This window comes from Vombatus ursinus, unplaced genomic scaffold, assembly GCF_900497805.2.
Source record: "Vombatus ursinus unplaced genomic scaffold, bare-nosed wombat genome assembly UNPS02014828.1, whole genome shotgun sequence".
Taxonomy (NCBI): domain Eukaryota; kingdom Metazoa; phylum Chordata; class Mammalia; order Diprotodontia; family Vombatidae; genus Vombatus; species Vombatus ursinus.
In genome coordinates, this window is record NW_020954606.1 from 683,908 (window position 1) to 701,989 (window position 18,082).

Genomic DNA, 18,082 nt, shown 5'->3' on the forward strand with positions numbered 1-18,082 from the left:
TAGGCAATGGGGGTAAGTGACTTGCCCAGGGTCACACAGCTGCTAAGTGTCAAGTGTCTGAGGCCAGATTTGAACTCCAGTCCTACCTGATTCCAGGGCCAGTGTTCTATTCACAGTGCTACCTAGCTGCCTCTTAAAATCTACTTTCTTTAACCCTTTAATTTTTTTTTTTGAAATTTGCATCACTTCAAAAAAAATAAAATATTTTTAAAAAATGATTCATCTTAAATTTAATAATTTATTGTAAATTTGTGGGGTTTTCCCGCATTGAAATTTTGATGATGCAATATTGCATAACAAGTTATTACTTGCATATATTCTTGCTGATCCTGGACAATGTGTGACACATTGGCCTGCCAACACTTGCTTGTTAAGACCTGTTAGCAGACTTGACCACTGATGTGTTATAACTTGCATTTTGTGTATTTATTTGAAAAATAATACAACCATTATGACTTTGACTCTATTACACAATAGATGAAACATGTACAAATGGTATTCAAACTTTTCTTATTGTCTCTTCTTTCCTTTCCTTATGCTTCCACAGTCCCCTTATTTTTATTCAACAACCTCTAATTGCACCCAAGGCTACTCCCACTACCACCCCCCCTCCCCCCCCCCCCCCCCGCCCCGCATTGTTCCAGCATCCCCCAGGGGGCAGTATCACCCACTTTGGAAACCTATACATTATTCCAAATAGTTGTAGGGAATTAGTGAATGGATTTTCCTTTAAAGGGTTAATAGCAGAAAAATATACCCTGGCCAACTGTGAGACAAGTCCAGCTGTATGGCTATTTGCCATAGCCATCAGAATTGATTATGGTTATGGCAGGAGAGCTTGGCTTCTGTGATTGATTTTTGTGAATTCAAACAGCAAGCCTTACCCTATTGTTTCCCAAATTTTGTTGTTGTTGAGTTGTTTTAGCCATATCCGACTCTCTGTGACCCCATTTGGGGTTTTCTTGGCAAAGATGGTTTGTCATTTCTTTGTCCAACTCATTTTACAGATGAGGAAACTGAGGCAGAGTTAAGTGACTCACCCAGAGTACACAGCTAGGAGGTATCTGAGGTCAGATTTGAACTCAGGAAGATAAGTCTTCCTTACTCCAGGCCCAGCACTCTGTCCACTAAGCCACCTAGCTGCCCCTTTATCTTACATATAATAATCCTTTGCAAAATGAGAAGTTGAATGACTGTATTTGTTATACTCATCTTCACTGGAAGGGACTTTTTACATTTGATATGTAAGAAATTTAGTTGAGAGATCTTACATTTTGTTTTCAAACTCCTAAAGGAAGAGGAGCAGGAAGCAGGAACCACAATTTAACAACAACAACAATAAAAAGCCAAAATCAGTCTGCTTCGATCCATTTAGGCAATATTTGGAAGGAAAGGGAAAAGCTTTTCATATGATTAGTTTCCCCAGCTAGCCTGTAGGTGGGTGTGTTTAACAGAAGGTAAGCGGTAGGAGCTAGCCTGTCAGCTAGCCTTTGTAGCTAATTAGCTCAGCATACAACAAAGATAAGTGAGCCAGGGAGGAGGGCCCACTGAGAGGTCTTTAGGTTCTGGGCAATGTCTGATTGGCAGATGTTAAAAGAGATTCTTTGGTAATCCAGTGCATCAATGAACTGCACAAATTCAGTACAGGGCTGGAATAATTCAGGCATGAGGACACTTTGTGCGTGCAGTCTCGAAAAGGCAGAGCCAAGATGGATAGAACCTTGGAATCCCTGAAACACATCATTGCCCAAGTCTTGCCTCACAGAGACCCAGATCTTGTATTTAAAGACTGTAAGTACAGAAGAAAAGAAGTTTCTTGACTGTTGAGATAATAGTTCTAAAATGTTCTAGTCACATCCTATTTACGTTTTGTTTCTCTTAAGTCTTTCTGTAGCTAGGTGATATGGTATAACTGATAGTTAACTCATTCCTGATTTCAGGAAAATGATTCCTTTCACATGGGAATGTTGCTTACTGGATTATTTTGCTTGTGATGTGTTTCACAAATATTTTAGAAATCTTTCTTTGAAAAATAGCGGTAATTTAGAGTTCTTTTAGAAACTAAATTAACTTTGCAAAAAGTTATTTCACAATTGTGAGAGTACAACTGAAAGTGTCTTTGAAATAATAAATAATTAGTGCCTGAATCTTTAGAATTAATTTTTCTTCTTCATGACTCAGCTATGAAGGTAAATTGGGCACTTCTTTTTAACCTATATTTTAACCTATTAACGTGTTTGTATACTGCAAAAACTTTCAAGAAAAATCAGTCACCTCTTTTCCTTTCTGTAACCAATTTTGAAATTATATTCTGTAGTTAAAAGACCAATAAAATTACCTGAGATTTCTGCCCTCCAAAATATTAACATGAGATTGCCCCATGCTAATGGCAAAAGCTTATTCAGAATCTATTTGATTTTCTTTCCATTAATAATGGATAATTATGAAATCAAATCTTCCAGTTTTAGCAATGCCATTAAACTGTTTGTCATGTAACTTGGTTTCTGGAACCAATTTAATATCCTGCTCCAAAACAGACTATCTGTATATTTTGTCTTATCTACAGTAGGTTTCATATTACAAAGGCTGGTGAGATTAGACTTTAGGTAGAGAGCTATCCGAAAGGCAAATGGCATGTGGAACAATTTTTGTAGTCCAATAATTTACAGATTTCTTCTTTGCGTCTGTAGTTATGCATCTTCTGTCTTCCTTGGTAGGTCTTCAGTTTGGCATCCAGATTTCTGAGAGTTGAACAATGTTGCTTGCCAGGTGTCATTTTTATTTAAATTACTCATTTGGGGGCAATAGAGAAAGATTTTTTGAAAAGGTACATTGTTTTGTTCTGCCAACTTTTTCCTTCTAAATTAAGTTGGAAGTTACTTTGCCCTTTAGGCAAAATGTGACAGGCATTATTTCATCTTGACTTGTCAACAGCTACATTTGGTGCTTGCCTGGATTCCAAGCTACTTGAAGTAATAAGGGAATTTTACTCCATTAGAGTAAAATTCATTAATAAAAGAGAAAAGGGTCTTTGGGTGATCCAGCTGGCCCTGATCATGAAAGGTGTTCTCTGAGTCTCAAGCTTAGAGTTTGGGGTAGTAGGAAGGGATACAAGGTAGCAGAGAGCATCATGATCCCATGGTCTGCTCTGAGTCCTTTATGGACCCAGGAGACTCACTGTGAGAATTATAGAAATTGAAACAGCATGACCCTACCCTCCTTGTTACAGACAAAATCAGCAACTATCAGCAGTTTAGGGTTGAGAGTGGAGTAGAAGGCAAGAGGGAAAGGAAAACATGCTTTCCAGGAAACCATCATTCCTATATAGGGCACCTCAATGTTTCCGGAGGCATAACATTATACTTTTTTTTTAACATACAATTAAAATTTGGTCAGAGGGGGAAGGGAGGAAAAGCAACAGTCACATTCCCCAAAATGCCTTGTCACTGTGCCATGAATAACTACAGTTGTGAAGAAATGAAATTTGCTAACCCAATGCTATGCCCCATGGATTTCTTTATTCTGATAAATACCTAAGTAACTAGAAGACCAGCGGGGCACATTCTTATACTTAAAGTCTTTATAATGTTGAAACACCCAGCTACTATGGGCATGAAATAAATGAGAAAAATATTACTTGAGCTTTTGATGCTGAATCATAGCAGGTTCAGATATAACTATATATCTTTGAAAACAAGAAGGTATGCTTTTCAAAGATGGCACACATACCCCCAATTTCTTTGGCCAAAGAGCATTTTACTGCTATTGAGCTCACTGCCCTGGCCTCTGCACCAGAAGGGCTGCTTTCAGCAGGCCAGCTGGGAGACTCAAGAACAGGTGTAAATTCTCTTCTCCAACTGCCAATCAATGACTGGACAATCGGCCTTTCCTTCTCTTCCTCCACCTCCCATCTCCCAGCCCCTAATGCCACAAAAAATAGGTCATAGCTTGGCACAACACTTTTAAAAGGTTTCCAACCCCTGGCCCACATAAGAAAAGGGGGGATTATTGGAGAAAAAAATAAAAAGACAGCCCAAGTTTTCTTTTATTACTGAGGCACAGCTGAAGAAAAGTAATAAGGGTGGTGAGACTGTTTTCCCATCTCTAAAATGAGGGGGTTAAATTCTAAATATGGGATTTTAGAGCTGGAAGGAACCTTAGAAATAATTGTAACTTCTCCTGCTCTAAATCATAAGTTCCAGGTCTTTGGGTACAGGGTGCAGGTAAATCTGGACTTTCTCATAAGTTAAGGCGTGAAAAAGCAACTTGTCCTGAGACAGAGGTGAATGTGGCTTGTTATCCTCACCCAAGTAGAAATACTTTGAGAATATTTTCTTTTCTCAATCTACTGATGATGGACAGTGCAATGCGTAGCATTTCCCTTAGGTGATATATTAGATATTCATCACCCAGGAGTTATGGGCTTTTCTCACTTTTTCTCACTTTTCTCACTTGTTGGTAGAAAAAAATAACAAAGTGAGTAGTTTCTATTCATGTTGCAAATGAAAGTTAATAAGAAGACTTCCTTTATTCCTACAATTACTAGTGCTCTTTCCACTTCAAATTACCTTGGCTTGGGTTCAAAACCTGATTCATCTATTTACTAGCTGTGTGACCCTTGGCAAGTCACTTAACCTCTCTAAGCCTCAATTTTCTTAGCTGGGATAATAATAATAGTACCTACTTTACAGAGCTATAATGAGAATCAAATTAAATGTGTGTAAAGCATTTTGCAAACTTTAAAGTGCTATATAAACCATAATTGTTGTTCCTGGGGATGTTATCATCATCATCATTATCATCTGTCATCCTCTTTCTCATCATCACCTTTCCCTCCTCCTTTTTTCCTCTTCCCCATCCTCATTTTTCCTCCTCCCCTTCCTCTTTTCCTCCTCCTCTTCCTCCTCTTCCTCCTCCTCCTCCTCTTCTTCTTCTTCTTCTTCTTTTCTTCTTTTTCTTCTTGTTCTTCTTCTCCTTCTCCTTCTCCTCATCCTTCTTCTTCTTCCTCCAAAAGACTATTGAAAAATGCTATCATCCTCCAGAGAGAGAACTAAAGAGCTCTAAGTACAGATAGGAGTATAGTTTTTTCACTTTCTTAAAAAAAAAAGGATTGTGATATGAGTTGGCAGTCTTGGCACCCACATAGACAAAACAGTAGATCATTGAAGTGATAGTGTCCTATGCAATTGCTCTCCGTCTGTCACATGTAATTTTTCTACGGCCATGGTCTTGTCAAAATTGTCTTCCATAGTGAGAAAAAGGATTACAGTTGTAACCCCTGGTAGTAGTTATTAGGTTCTCAATATTTGTTTGGCAAAGCTGGGAAATTCTCTGTCTACCTAGCTACCTAAGCATAGAAGCAAAAGTAAAAAGAAATTTAAAAACAACATAGTAGCAAAAGTAAACAATTAAAAAAAATACACCTTCCAAAATGCTAGCATTGCCTACATGCCAGGAAGAGAACAAGTGACCTTCTTCATTTCTATATCCCTTCTCCCACCAGATTGGAGAGACAGCTGGTCAGTGGATAGGGTGCTGGGCTAGACTCAGGAAAGCCCGAGTTCAAATCCAGTCTCAGATACTAAAGTCACTTGACCTCAGTTTCCTCAGCTGTAAAATGGGCATAATAATGGCACCTGCCTCCCAGTGTTGTTGTGAGGATCAGATGAGATACTTGTTTTGTTTTTTAGCACAGTGTCTGGCACTTATTCCCCTTCACCCCTTGGAGAGAAAAGCAGAAAATAAGTGGTGGATAAGTAAATGAAAGCTGCTCTTTGCTCAGGGGTAGCAGAGGTGCTGTGGATGAGACCCAGATGGTCACATAAACCACTATCTGATGTTTCAGCCTGGGTTGCATGCTTTTCCTCTGTCTAGTCCCAGCTCACCCACTATATATTTGAGTATGGGCACCACTGTCTTTCCTTCCCAACATGATCACTTCCATTGTTATCCACTTATAGCTTTCAGGTGAACAACAATCACAAGTCATCACTGTGTCCAATATGTGGATGGGTTGGAATAGATTCCCAGAGAGCACCCCATCCTGATCCCCTCCCACCATTCTCTCATGGAAACTATTTCTCTGCATAAGTCTTTCAACAACAAAAGCCATGGCAACTTAGAGAACTCTCGGTAATGCCTGTCCACTGACAGGCAGTCACTTCTGGGCCACCAAGTTTCCATGGCAGTGTCTCTAGGGGAAAAGCCATCTGTGCCCAAAGCTAGGGCATGTTAATTATTCTTCCTTTCTCTGGATGTAAGCTAGCCTTTAACTGTACAGATGTCAATGATATCATCACAATGTCATTAATATTTTTCTCCCTGATTCTATTAATACAACAGTAAAATGAAAATATCCAAGATATAACCATTTCTTGGATGTAATGTGTTTACATAGTTAAGGTGAATAAACTTTTTCATTTGGGAAATGTCTGGAATATTTATTTATCTCAAGTTTGTGACCATTTTATTTTAAAAAGAAAGGACATTTTACTCTTCTATAGGATTGGGACCAGACTACAAGTCTAATTTTTAAAAATCCTCTTTTAATCATGGATTTCACTAATGTACTGTAAGATAACAAAAATTCTCTGACAGCAAAGTGTGCATTAAATGTGCATATTTTATGAGTCAACTTTTTTATATATTTTCAGTTTATTCATTTAAAGAAAAAATATTAAGAGATGCAAGTAATCCAGAAGAAAAACCCTTAGAAATACAGTATTAGATATTACCACATCAAGTGCGCCTGTGTGAAACCAGCCATAAACCTCAGGGTGCTTGCTACCTAATTTAGAACACTGATTACATTTTTATTGTAATAATTTGAATTCTGGTCATTTTAACTCCCACATTATAGGATTTCTTATGAGCCAAAATCTATTCATGTTTGATTTCATATATTTACTTTTATAGCTATTTGAATTTTTAAAAGGAAGGATGCTGATTTCATTCCACTAAACTCAGATATGTGACATATTTTTTTAAAAATCAGAGAACATTAAGCACATTTCCTTTTCTCCTTTTTCCCCAATAAATATACCATTGGGCAGAGATAAACTTTCCAGCCCCAGAGAAAATTCATTCTGCCTGACCCAAAAGAGTCAACTTTAAGGAATGCTATCCTAAAATCTTAATGCTAATGTCTGCTGTGATTTTTATTTATTCCTTTAAAAATCAGGCTAAATAGATTATAATACAATATAAATACTGGACATCAGCCTTGTGGTAAAACCTAGTGCCTTCTTCCTATCCTGCTGTCTCTTCTCACTGAAAGTTTTTAACAATATAGATTTGTTAGCCTGAACTCACTTTTAACAACTTCTGAAATGCATGTGTTAAGTTACAGCCCATAATGGGACACAGCTGCATGAGGGTGAGTGCTTAAGTTATGATTTTTCTGTTTAAATGATATGGTTTTTACTGATTATGTGCTACAGATTGATTTAAGAAATGTAAGACAACTTTAGAGGCCTTTCATAAAAGAATCTTCTTTATTTAATACATTTCAGATTCTAGTTTTAACTCAAAAGGCTCTTACATTTTCTCTATGTTTAAATGCTTGTTTAAGTTTAGTCTGTCAAGGTAGTTAAAACAACTCTTTCTCCCACTCTTCCCCCCCCAATCCAATCCCCAACAGAATTCCTTTAAGTTTAAAATTGACAAAGTCAACAGTTATTAAAATCTCTATGCCCACTTTATCTTTTGTTCATGAAATGTGCAATTTGAGCTACAATTTTTATTCAGCTATCATTTATATCATGCCTTTGCAAAAATAAATATTTTCACATTTTATCCTCATAACAACTCTGGGAGGTAGGTGTTATTATTATTCTCATTTTATAGATGAGGAAACTGCGGCACACAGAAGAAGTACAGACTTGCCCAGGGTCACACTCTGAATAAGTATCTGAAGCCAGATTTGTACTCAGGTCTTCTTGACTCCAAGTACAGTTTTATTCTTACTTCAGTACTTCAAAGGATTCATGATTTTTTGGGGGTATAGTATTTTTTTTACCATTTGTTGTTGTTGTTGTTGTTGAGTGGTATCTGACTCTTTGTGATACCATTGGAGGTTTCTTGACGGAGATACTGGAATGGTTTCCATTTCCTTCTCCAGCTCATTTTACAGATGAGGAAACTGAGGCAGACAGGTTTAAGTGACTTGTCTAGGGTCACATAACTAGTAAGTGTCTGAGGTCAGATGTGAACTCAGGTCTTCCTGACTCCAGGTCTAGTACTCTATCTGCTGAGCCACCTAGTTTTTTCTACATTTTATTGTGAAGTTAATACTCAAAGGCCTTTTAGCATGGGAGAACCTAGCCAAATTTCCATCCAGTACATATCCATTAAAAACACAGAGGTGCCACTACATTAGGGTAAACCATTGAAGAAAGTAGTATCAGTTGAAATCCATTTTATTGATTAATATCTGTTCTGTCCCATCTCATCTAGCCAGGAGGTGGTAACTTTTTAATGTTGAAATGTTAAGTGCCCCTTGGCACTAATTGTCTATACCATTCATTTAGCACTTATAATTAACTATTTTGGAAGCAGCGAGATGGTTTGGTGGGTACAGCGCTGGGACTGGAGTCAGGAAAACCTGAGTTCAAATCTGGCCTCAGACACTTCCTAGCTGTGTGACCCTAGGCAAGTCACTTAAACCTGTCTGCCTTAATCCACTAGAATAGGAAATGGCAATGGCAAACCACTCCGGAATCTTTGCCAAGAGAAAACCCCATGGAGAGTATATTCTATAGGGTCACAAAGAGTTGGATACCACACAACAACTACTTTGTATATTCATTATATTTTAGGTTTACTATCCTAAATTAGACTACCACCTTCAAGAGGGCAGGAATTATCTTTTACTTTTATTTGCATTTCTCCTACCACCATCTGCCTCCTTTGTTCCTACTTATTTGCTGCTAAATAGAGCTGAGGAAAGTTACACAACTGTTGCCTGGATTCACTACCAATTTATGTTATCTAATCTTTCACTGGGCTCTCACTGCAGCAAGGCATTCTTTTATTTCTCTCTAACTGGTGATCTCACTTACCACAGAAACTGTTGCATACCTTCTCTTCTCCCCATAGCCTTTTGCACCAGTATCTCCTCCTGCCCTCATAGCTGAGGACCTCACTTCATACTTTACTGACAAATAGAGACTGCTACCTCTGGGATTATTTTTCTTCTTTCTCTGCATCTCATCATCCCTTGATATCACCCCTCCCCCCATTTTCTCCTCTTTTATGCCAGTCTTCCATGAAGAGGTGACACTTTTCCTTTCCAAGGCCAGGCCCTTTTCAAAGTTACATGTAACCTTAATCAAATCTCCTCCTGTCTCTTTCAAAAGATTGCCCCATCAATCATCCCCTCTCTTTCTAATCTTCAATTTTTTCTCAATCTTCTGGCTTCTTCCCCTCTGCCTATGAATACACTTAATTTTCCTTCATCCTTAAGGGAAAAAAATCTAAACTTCACTAAGATGAATAGTTGTCATAGTATCATGGCACTCATTTTTGACTGTGACTACTAAATCACTTTCTTAATGTCAGAAAGACATATTGTTAAGTATATGATTAGTTCTCAAAAGAAAAAAAGTAAGCCTGTGTGACCTTGGGCAAGTCACTTAACCCCAATTGCCAAGAAGAAGAAGAAGAAGAAGAAGAAGAAAAGCAAGCTACCAACAACATACGTGGGGAAATGGTCCCAATTGCTAATGGCAAGAGAAATGCAAGTCAAACAATCCAGATTCCATCTCATACCCATCAGATTGGCAGAGATGTTCCAAAAGAGAAAACTACAATTTTTGGAGTGGATATGGGAGAACAGACGTATGAATTCACTGTTAGTAGAGCTGTAAGTTAGTCCAACAATTCTGGATAACAATTTAGAATTATATTGAAAAACTCACTAAACTATATATAATCTTTGGCCCACTGATGCCACAACCAGACATATACTCCAAAGAGATCAAAGAAAGAGGAAACAGACATATATGTTGAAAAATATTCATAGCAGCACTTTTCATTGTAGCAAAGGGCTGGAAACTAAGCAGTGTCCATCAATTGGGGGATATCTAAACAAATTATGGTAGATGACTATAATGGAGTATTTTTGAGCCTTGAGAAATGACAAAAGGAATGGATTCAGAAAAGCCTAGAGAGATTTTTATGAACTTAAAGAGTGAAATGAATAAAACCAGGAGAACAATTTATATAATGACTAAAACACTGTAAAGAAAGGCAACTAGGAAAGAAAGAAGGAAGGAAGGAAAGAAGGAAGGAAGGAAGGAGAGAAAAACAAAGAGAAAGAAAGAAAATTAAGAAAAGAGAGGATGATCAAAGGGACAACAAGCCCAAGGAGGAGACAAGAGGGAAGGGATCAAGGGCAAAAGGAGAGCAGATGGCTTTGGCAAGGAAAAGGGTCATCTCTTTCTCTGAGGCTGGAGCAAAGGACATAATCAAAATGATGTAATGGTGATTAGAGGTCCAGAATTGGAGAGAAGAGAAAGCTCAATACTGTGGGCCTCATTTTTTTCAGTAAAGTATGAGTTGAGAATCTCTGCCTCTTTTTCATTAAAAAACAAAACAAAGTTATTGAAGAAGAACAAAATGTTTATAGGTCATTTGTATCCATCAAACATACAAAAGGACCCTACCAAAGAAAATTTAAACAAGGTGATATGGCCAAATAAAACTAAAATTAGTATTCATTCAACAAACATCACCTATTACATACTATGTGTGAAGCAGCAGAGCATAGCAAATAGAGGACACATTTTGGAGTCAGGAAATCTTAGCTCCAAGCTTTGTCTCTGATGTTAGCTGTGTGACCATGAACAAATCACTAAAACTTTCAATTTCATAGACAACTCCTTAAGACTATAAATTACAAGGAAGTTGCCAAGCTGCAGAGGTGGAGAGAGTTTCCACACCAGAAGTTCCATGCACACTGTAATAGATATGGAATGCTTTGCATTCAAATATCATTTACATGTAAATTGCATTTGAATATTAAGTTTATTAAGACCTTTCAAATACATTATCTCTTTTGATCCATCTACTCTCCTTGTAAGGTTGGTAAGGCAAATACTATTATCCTCATTTCACAGATAAGTAAACTGAGACCCAGAGAGAATGAGCTATTGATCCAAAGTCACACAGTTAATGGGAGAATTAGGATTAGAACACAGTTCTTTTCATCCTACTATATTTCCTATTCAAAGCACATCTTTCACTAATGATAGATCAGTAATAATACCTTCATTTATATCCATTTATCCAATCATGCCTCAAACACTTATTGTATACCTTCTATGTAAAGATTATTATGTCAAGTACTGGGGGAGATACAGAGATGAATAAAACATGGTATCAGACCTCAAGAGTTTAACCAATCTAGTATGGAAGCATGGCTATTGACACAAATATTTATATCAAAGTAAACCATAAAAAGTGTCTGAAAGACACAAAGTACGAGTGGCTATAAGGATGGAAAGATGATTTTTTTAATGTGATAAAAATATTCTATTTCTACTCAAATCTTCATTGAATACTTTGTGTGGATATTTTCTTAGGCTCAATCACTCTCTATTTTGCAACATATTCACGTATATGATTCTACCCCACTTCTCCACCCCTCCACTAGAAGGTAAGCTCTTTAAGGGTAGGAGCTGAATCACTGATCTTTGCATCACCAATACTCAGCACAGTACCTTGCACATAGTAGGTGTTTAACAAATATTTAAGGAATTGAGGTGTGGGGTGGATCCAGGAAGACTTTGTGGAGGAATCAGCATTTTACTTGTTAGCAAGAAAGGATTACCAACTTTCTTTTGGTGCAGATGACTTCCCTGTACAAATTTTTTTGGGGGTGGTCCCCCCCCACCATGTACCAGGCACTATGCTAAGCACTTTAGAAGTGTTATCTCATTTGACCCTCACAACCTTGGGAGGTAGGTGCTATAATTCTCCCCATTTTATAGTTGAGGAAATTAAGGCAAACAGAGGTTAAATGACTTGCCCATGGTCACACAGCTAGTATGTAAGGCTGGATTTGAATTAAGATCTTCCTGACTCCAAGACCAGCACTCTATCTACTGTGTCACCTAGGTGCTTGCTTTACAAAACATTTTAATGAGAGGACATTGTTCTCTTCTCAAGACATTTACAAAAGGATTAAGAAAGAATTATCCCTACAGCAAGGAGCAGTCTAATGCCCAATCTTCCATTTATATATTTCATTAAATCAGGGATCTATGATTTCATCCATCCTAGAAATTTCTTCTACCAGAGAAGAGAGTCACCCCTTTATGATTAAATAGTCTTTGACAGCTACAGTGGCTGAAAAAAAGTCATTACCCTGAAACAATCCTGGTGATGTCTCCAAATTTCACTCAGCTGATCTTCCCAAACTCTAAGTCTTTCTAGTTTGGTTGGACTGTTCAGAGCTTATGCTCGATTCTTTTAACCTTGGAGAACACATTCAGGTCATTTCCATACCATGGAGAGGCATCAGAGTAAGGCTTTAATGTAGGTCCTAGTAACAATACTACTAACAGAACTGTTTAGCTAGTCAAAGCAATTAGGTTTTCCTCATGAAATTATATGCACAGTTATGTTATCAGATTTCCACACTTTAAAAAACAACAACCTGTTATCAGGATTGATAGAAACACAAACCATCTTTTATAATTTTTAGTTTAATAATGCTTATAGTCTGGGAATAGGTACTAAGGGATTGAGTCCTTTACTACTGAATGCCCATTGTTTTCAACTATACTGAATACTAGTGAGTAGTGTGAATACTATTAGTACTAATATTCTTGTTAGTATAATGATATTGTATTAATAAGAATTAATGTTAATAGTTAATTAGTTAATACCACTATAATATAATTAATATTATAATTACTGTTATTAATATAAAATATTATTTTTGGTTATCATTGACAGCTATTGCTTGTGATAAAAAAAGTTTTGAACAATACCTCAAATACTAAACCATACAGCTTTTAAAAATGAAGAGGTACCCCTATTCCCTGGGGGTCATAAGAATTTAAGAACTGGCATTGCTACAGAGTGAGTTTGTTTAGCTACAGTGACTTTGGGATGAAAATTCAAGGCACCAATTCAGTGGGCTATGTGGTACTTTTAGGAAATTAATCAATCAATGAACAAGTTTTATTAAGTAAAGAGAGTACTATACAAATATAAATTGTTGTTACTTCTGTCTCTAGTGGGGATATTGTGGCAAGGCTTCTGCTGGAAATATTGGAGACATATTTTTTCAAAAAATGCAAGTCTCAAATATTATGTAAATAAATCATGACTTATAGCTTCTTCAGGTCCTCAGTAGTCATGTCATACAACATTTGTGGTCAAACTATTGCATTTTTTTAAAAAACCTACAGCCTTGTAATAGACCATTTGTTTGGTAAGTTCCCCCTATATTAGTAGCCCTGTTATTTTCCCAACCTTTTCAAACTCTTATGTTATGGAAATGCTTGTGTTATTTCATAAATTAAAAATAAAAGTTTAGAAATATATAATATATGCATGTATATACACATATGTATATGTGTATATACATATCTGTATGTATATAAACACATACATGCATATGTGCATACACACATACTATATAATATATATAAATCCCTTTCAACCTTAGGCAGGTACATGGTACAATGGATAGAACACTGGGTCTGGAGTCATAGAGACCTCGGTTCAAAGTTAGCCTCACACACTTACGACCTGTATGACCCTGGGCAAGTCACTTAACTTCAATTTCCTCAAATGTAAAATGGGGGTAATAATAACACCTACTTTCCAGGGTTGTTGTGAGATCAATAGTAGGTACAATATAAAAGTTATTGTTATCATTATCATCATCATCATCATCATCATCATCATCATCATTATTATTATAATTCCTAGATTGGTTTGCTGGTAAAAATGCTCCTCGGTTCTGGAAAGTTATATCAAAAGATCTGTAATTTTCTCTGTCTTTTTTTTTTCTTGGCCTTGGGTCCCCAGTAAGAGACAGTGCCCTGGCAAAACAATTCAGTGTTAGCTCAATCTCTCTCTTCTCTATGATGCTTTCCCCTCAATAGCCTTCTTATTTCCTATAAGTACAGCCAGTTTATAAAGACAAAGTAAACCCTTGAAATAAAGAAAGGTAAACAGACTATCCTGTGCCCAGAAAGAAAGACTTCAGGCTTCCAGAGGGACAACTGGGGGAGGAAAGAAGATACAGGATTATGGCCTTGACGTCTATAGTCTGAGACGATTTCAGCAACACAACTTCTGTACTAACTTTCCTCATGGCTAGCCTGTCCAAACGGCCTTGCTCCCAGGTGGCTGCCTCAGCCTGATCTTCTGCTCTCATGGCTCCAAAGGTCTTTTCATGGCCTCGCATTCTACAAGTCTCATCAAAGGTTGGGCTCTTCTTTCTTCTCCAGGGCTTCTCTGAAACTTCTCTAGGGCTCACTGAACTCAGCCTCATCCAATATGATGTTGTCTCCCTTTTGATTCACTCAAAGGACTTGTTCTTATCTCATGAAAACATTACTGGGCGTGGGTAACATTGTAGAATTCGTTTAATATCTTGTTACTGCCTCTCCTTTTTTCTGTGATTATTTTTTTGAAAGATTACCTCCCTGAACATTGTATATAGTAACAGCAACATTGTGTTATGATCAACTATGATTGACTTAGTTCTTCTCAACAATACAATGACCCAAGACAATTCCAAAAGACTCATGATAGAAAATGCTATCCATATCCAGAGAAAGAACTATGGAGTCTGAATGTAGATAGAAACATACTATTCTAACTTTTTTGGTTTTTGTTTTTCATGGCTTTCCCCTTTTGTTCTGTTTCTTCTTTCACAATATGGCTAATGTGGAAATATGTTTGTTTGTTTTTTAAAAAAAAAAAAAAAAAGATTACCTCCTTTAAAAAGATATCTCTCCTGTCTCTCTCTTTCATCTTGAATTAGGTAAGAACTTCCACCAAAACTATATAGCTTAGCTGCCCTGGGTAATTATTAGCTCTAGAATAGTGATCCAGAAGTAGAGAAAGGAAGCAGGGAGAATACTTTTCAAAATAATTGAAAAGCTCATTTTTCTTTCAACCTGTAGTATAACAATACTAATGTAACTCAAAATAATCAAAATAATTAGATTTGCCTCTTCAAAAAAAACCCACATATTTGTGTTATCAAATTTTCATGCTTTCACCATAAAATTCCTCATTGTACTCATACCTAAAATTAATTCTGATTGCTTATAACATACATCCCATTTATAAAAGCCCTTCAATTTGGTGTACAATTTAGTTGCAGCCATCTCTAAAAACTCTGTAATGTCTGAGGATAGCATGTACCTTATTTATTACAAAGAACCCAATTTGTTTATATTAAAATACAAGGGAACCTCCATATAACACTACTATTATGGAAATAGAATGACAACCCTATTATATACTAATTAGGCTTGTAGGATTTGGAGTTGTGTTTTTTGGAACTTGATCTAATCTTAGGTCTTTCTGAATCCATTAGCAGCAAAAAGTTAAAAACAAAATTTTACTATAGTTTCATTTGTTTTATTGCTTCAGCTTACCAAGTACTGATATTTCAGCTTCTCTTATAATTCTCCACAATACTCAATAAGTATTATAGTCTCACACTTAATATTTTTTCAAGGCTAAGACAAGTAATAGGTTTATTGCTCCAACTTTAGAAATACTAATAAATACAATGCTTCAAATACCAGTTCATCAAGGTTGTTGTTGTTCAGTTGTTTCAGACTCTTCATGACCCCATTTTGGGTTTTCTTGGCAAAGATACTGAAGTAGTTTGCCATTTCTTTCTCCAGCTCAATTTACAGATGACGAAACTGAGGCAAATAGGGTTAAGTGACTTTCCCAGGGCCACACAGTTAGCATGTGCTAGAGGCCAAATTTGAACTCAGGTCTTCCTGCCTCCAGGTCCAGCACTCTTTCCACTGTTCCACCTAACTGCCCTCATCAAGGTTACAAAAAAAAAATCATCAGAATACAAATCTTTAATACATGTAATTATCATGCTAAGTATAATGATAATAAAAATTGGTTGTGTAAAATAAATGAGAAAGTTATTGTTCTATTAGAATGTAATAGTCATCTTCTAGTGGTCTCTATGGTATTATCTGTTCCTAGGTTTACTTTGCTCTATTATTCCAATTTTAAATGAAATGGATTTTTAAACTATCTTGTCACATTGCTATTTTTAAAATTCCTCTTTTTTTGAATTCTCAAAGTAAAATTAAGCAATTTAGAACTTAATGACCCTTAATTTAAATTCTGTCTGCCTCAGTTTCCTCACCTGTAAAATGAAGATAACAATAGCACCTAATTTCTAGGGTTCCTGTCAGGAAAAATGAGATAATATTTGTAAATTACTTTACACACATTAAAACATGATATAAGTGATAGTTATTCTTTCACAGACCTGGAAAATGAAAGAGATTCACTAGAGGAGCAAAAGTGAAAAGTTGTACTATTACAGAGAGCTGCCTTGAAAAAGTATACCTATTATAATTGCCTCCATGTCCTCCTCTCTGTCAATATATTGTTGTGACTAGAAAGGAGAACTATGGAATGGGGTAAGGATAATCTCACTTTGTTGGAAGATGATTAAATTGGTTTCTTCGAAACATTCTCTACATAGTTAACTTTCATCTTCCCAGAATGTTAGGTAACCAAACATCTTATTTAGGTTTTTAAAAGGAACATTACCTAGCCTTGCCAAGATGAAAAAGCATCCAGTGACTGCTGACTATTTTTTTTTTTGCACAGCTCCAGCCATCAATATTTTAGAATGTAATCATTAAACATAACAAAAGCAATTCATTCCCATAGAATGGATTCCAACAAAAGAATCCTATTTATACTCATAATAGGCAGAACTCAACCCTTTTTCTCATGTTATGTATTATCTTTCAATAACTAGGCACCTACCTCTTTTATTGAACAAGAGCCAGCCTCAATTTTTTTATTTTTAAAAATTCCTATTCTCTAATGCATAAGTACTCAAAAGATATAACCAGGCAGTTCTCAAGGGAAATCCAAAAACCATATGAAAAAATGCTCCAAATAACTAACTACATTAGAAATGCAAATTGAAACAAACCATCAGATTGAAAGAAGACAGCAAAAAAGGAAGATGAGAATTGATGGAAGAATTATGGAAGAGCAGGCACAGGAATGCTTTATTGATGGAACTGTGAACTGGTCTCATAATTCTGGAAAGCAATTTGGAATTACAGCCAAAAAGTCACTAAACTGTACATACCCTTTGACTCAGTGATAACACTATTAGGTAATTTCCCCAAAGAGACCAAAGAAAGAGGGAGAGGGCCCACATGTACAAAAATATACATAGCAGCATAGCAAAGAACTGGAAACTTAAGGGGTGCCCATCAATTAAATAATGATTTATGGTATGAATAATTTATGGTATGATATGATAGATATAAATAGACTACAATAAATAGCTACGATAGATATGATGATAGAACAAAACTGAACAATGACAAAAGGATGAATTCAGAAAAACCTAGAAAGGCTTATTTGAACTGATGAAGAATGAAGTGAGCAAAACTAGGAGAAAAAGTTACACAGTAACCGTACTGTAAAGAAAATCATGTTTGAAGGACTTAAGAACTCTAACCAAAGCAATGACCAACCATGAATCCAGAGGACCAATGTATAATAAATCATGATACCTGTCTCTTAAAAGAGCTGATGGACCCAACGTGCAGAATGAGACATACATTTTTAAGCATAGTAAATATATATCATTGCTTTGATTAACAATATCTATTTGTTAGAAGGATTGTGTTTTTCTTTTCTTTTTTACTTTGGGTGAGGGAGGAGATTTTGGGGGAAGGGAGAAGCTAAATATAGTGTCACCAAAATGAAAAAGAGAAGAAAAGAGGGTCATTGAATCCTTTTTAAATGTAGAGAACAGAAGAAAGTCTAGAAGGAAACACAGATAAGCAGGACAACTTTGAAAGTAATATTATATACTTTT

The 18,082-nt window shown here is 36.3% G+C and overlaps 1 protein-coding gene across 1 annotated transcript in view; it reads left to right on the forward strand.

Moving 5' to 3' along the window:
- The first annotated feature begins 1,709 nt into the window (after positions 1-1,709).
- The window catches only part of LIX1 (limb and CNS expressed 1), a 63,810-nt gene continuing 47,437 nt past the window's right edge, over positions 1,710-18,082 (forward strand). The window contains exon 1 of the mRNA XM_027838496.1: positions 1,710-1,791. Coding sequence (XP_027694297.1) covers positions 1,710-1,791 — 82 coding nt within the window. The remainder of the gene's footprint in view (positions 1,792-18,082) is intronic.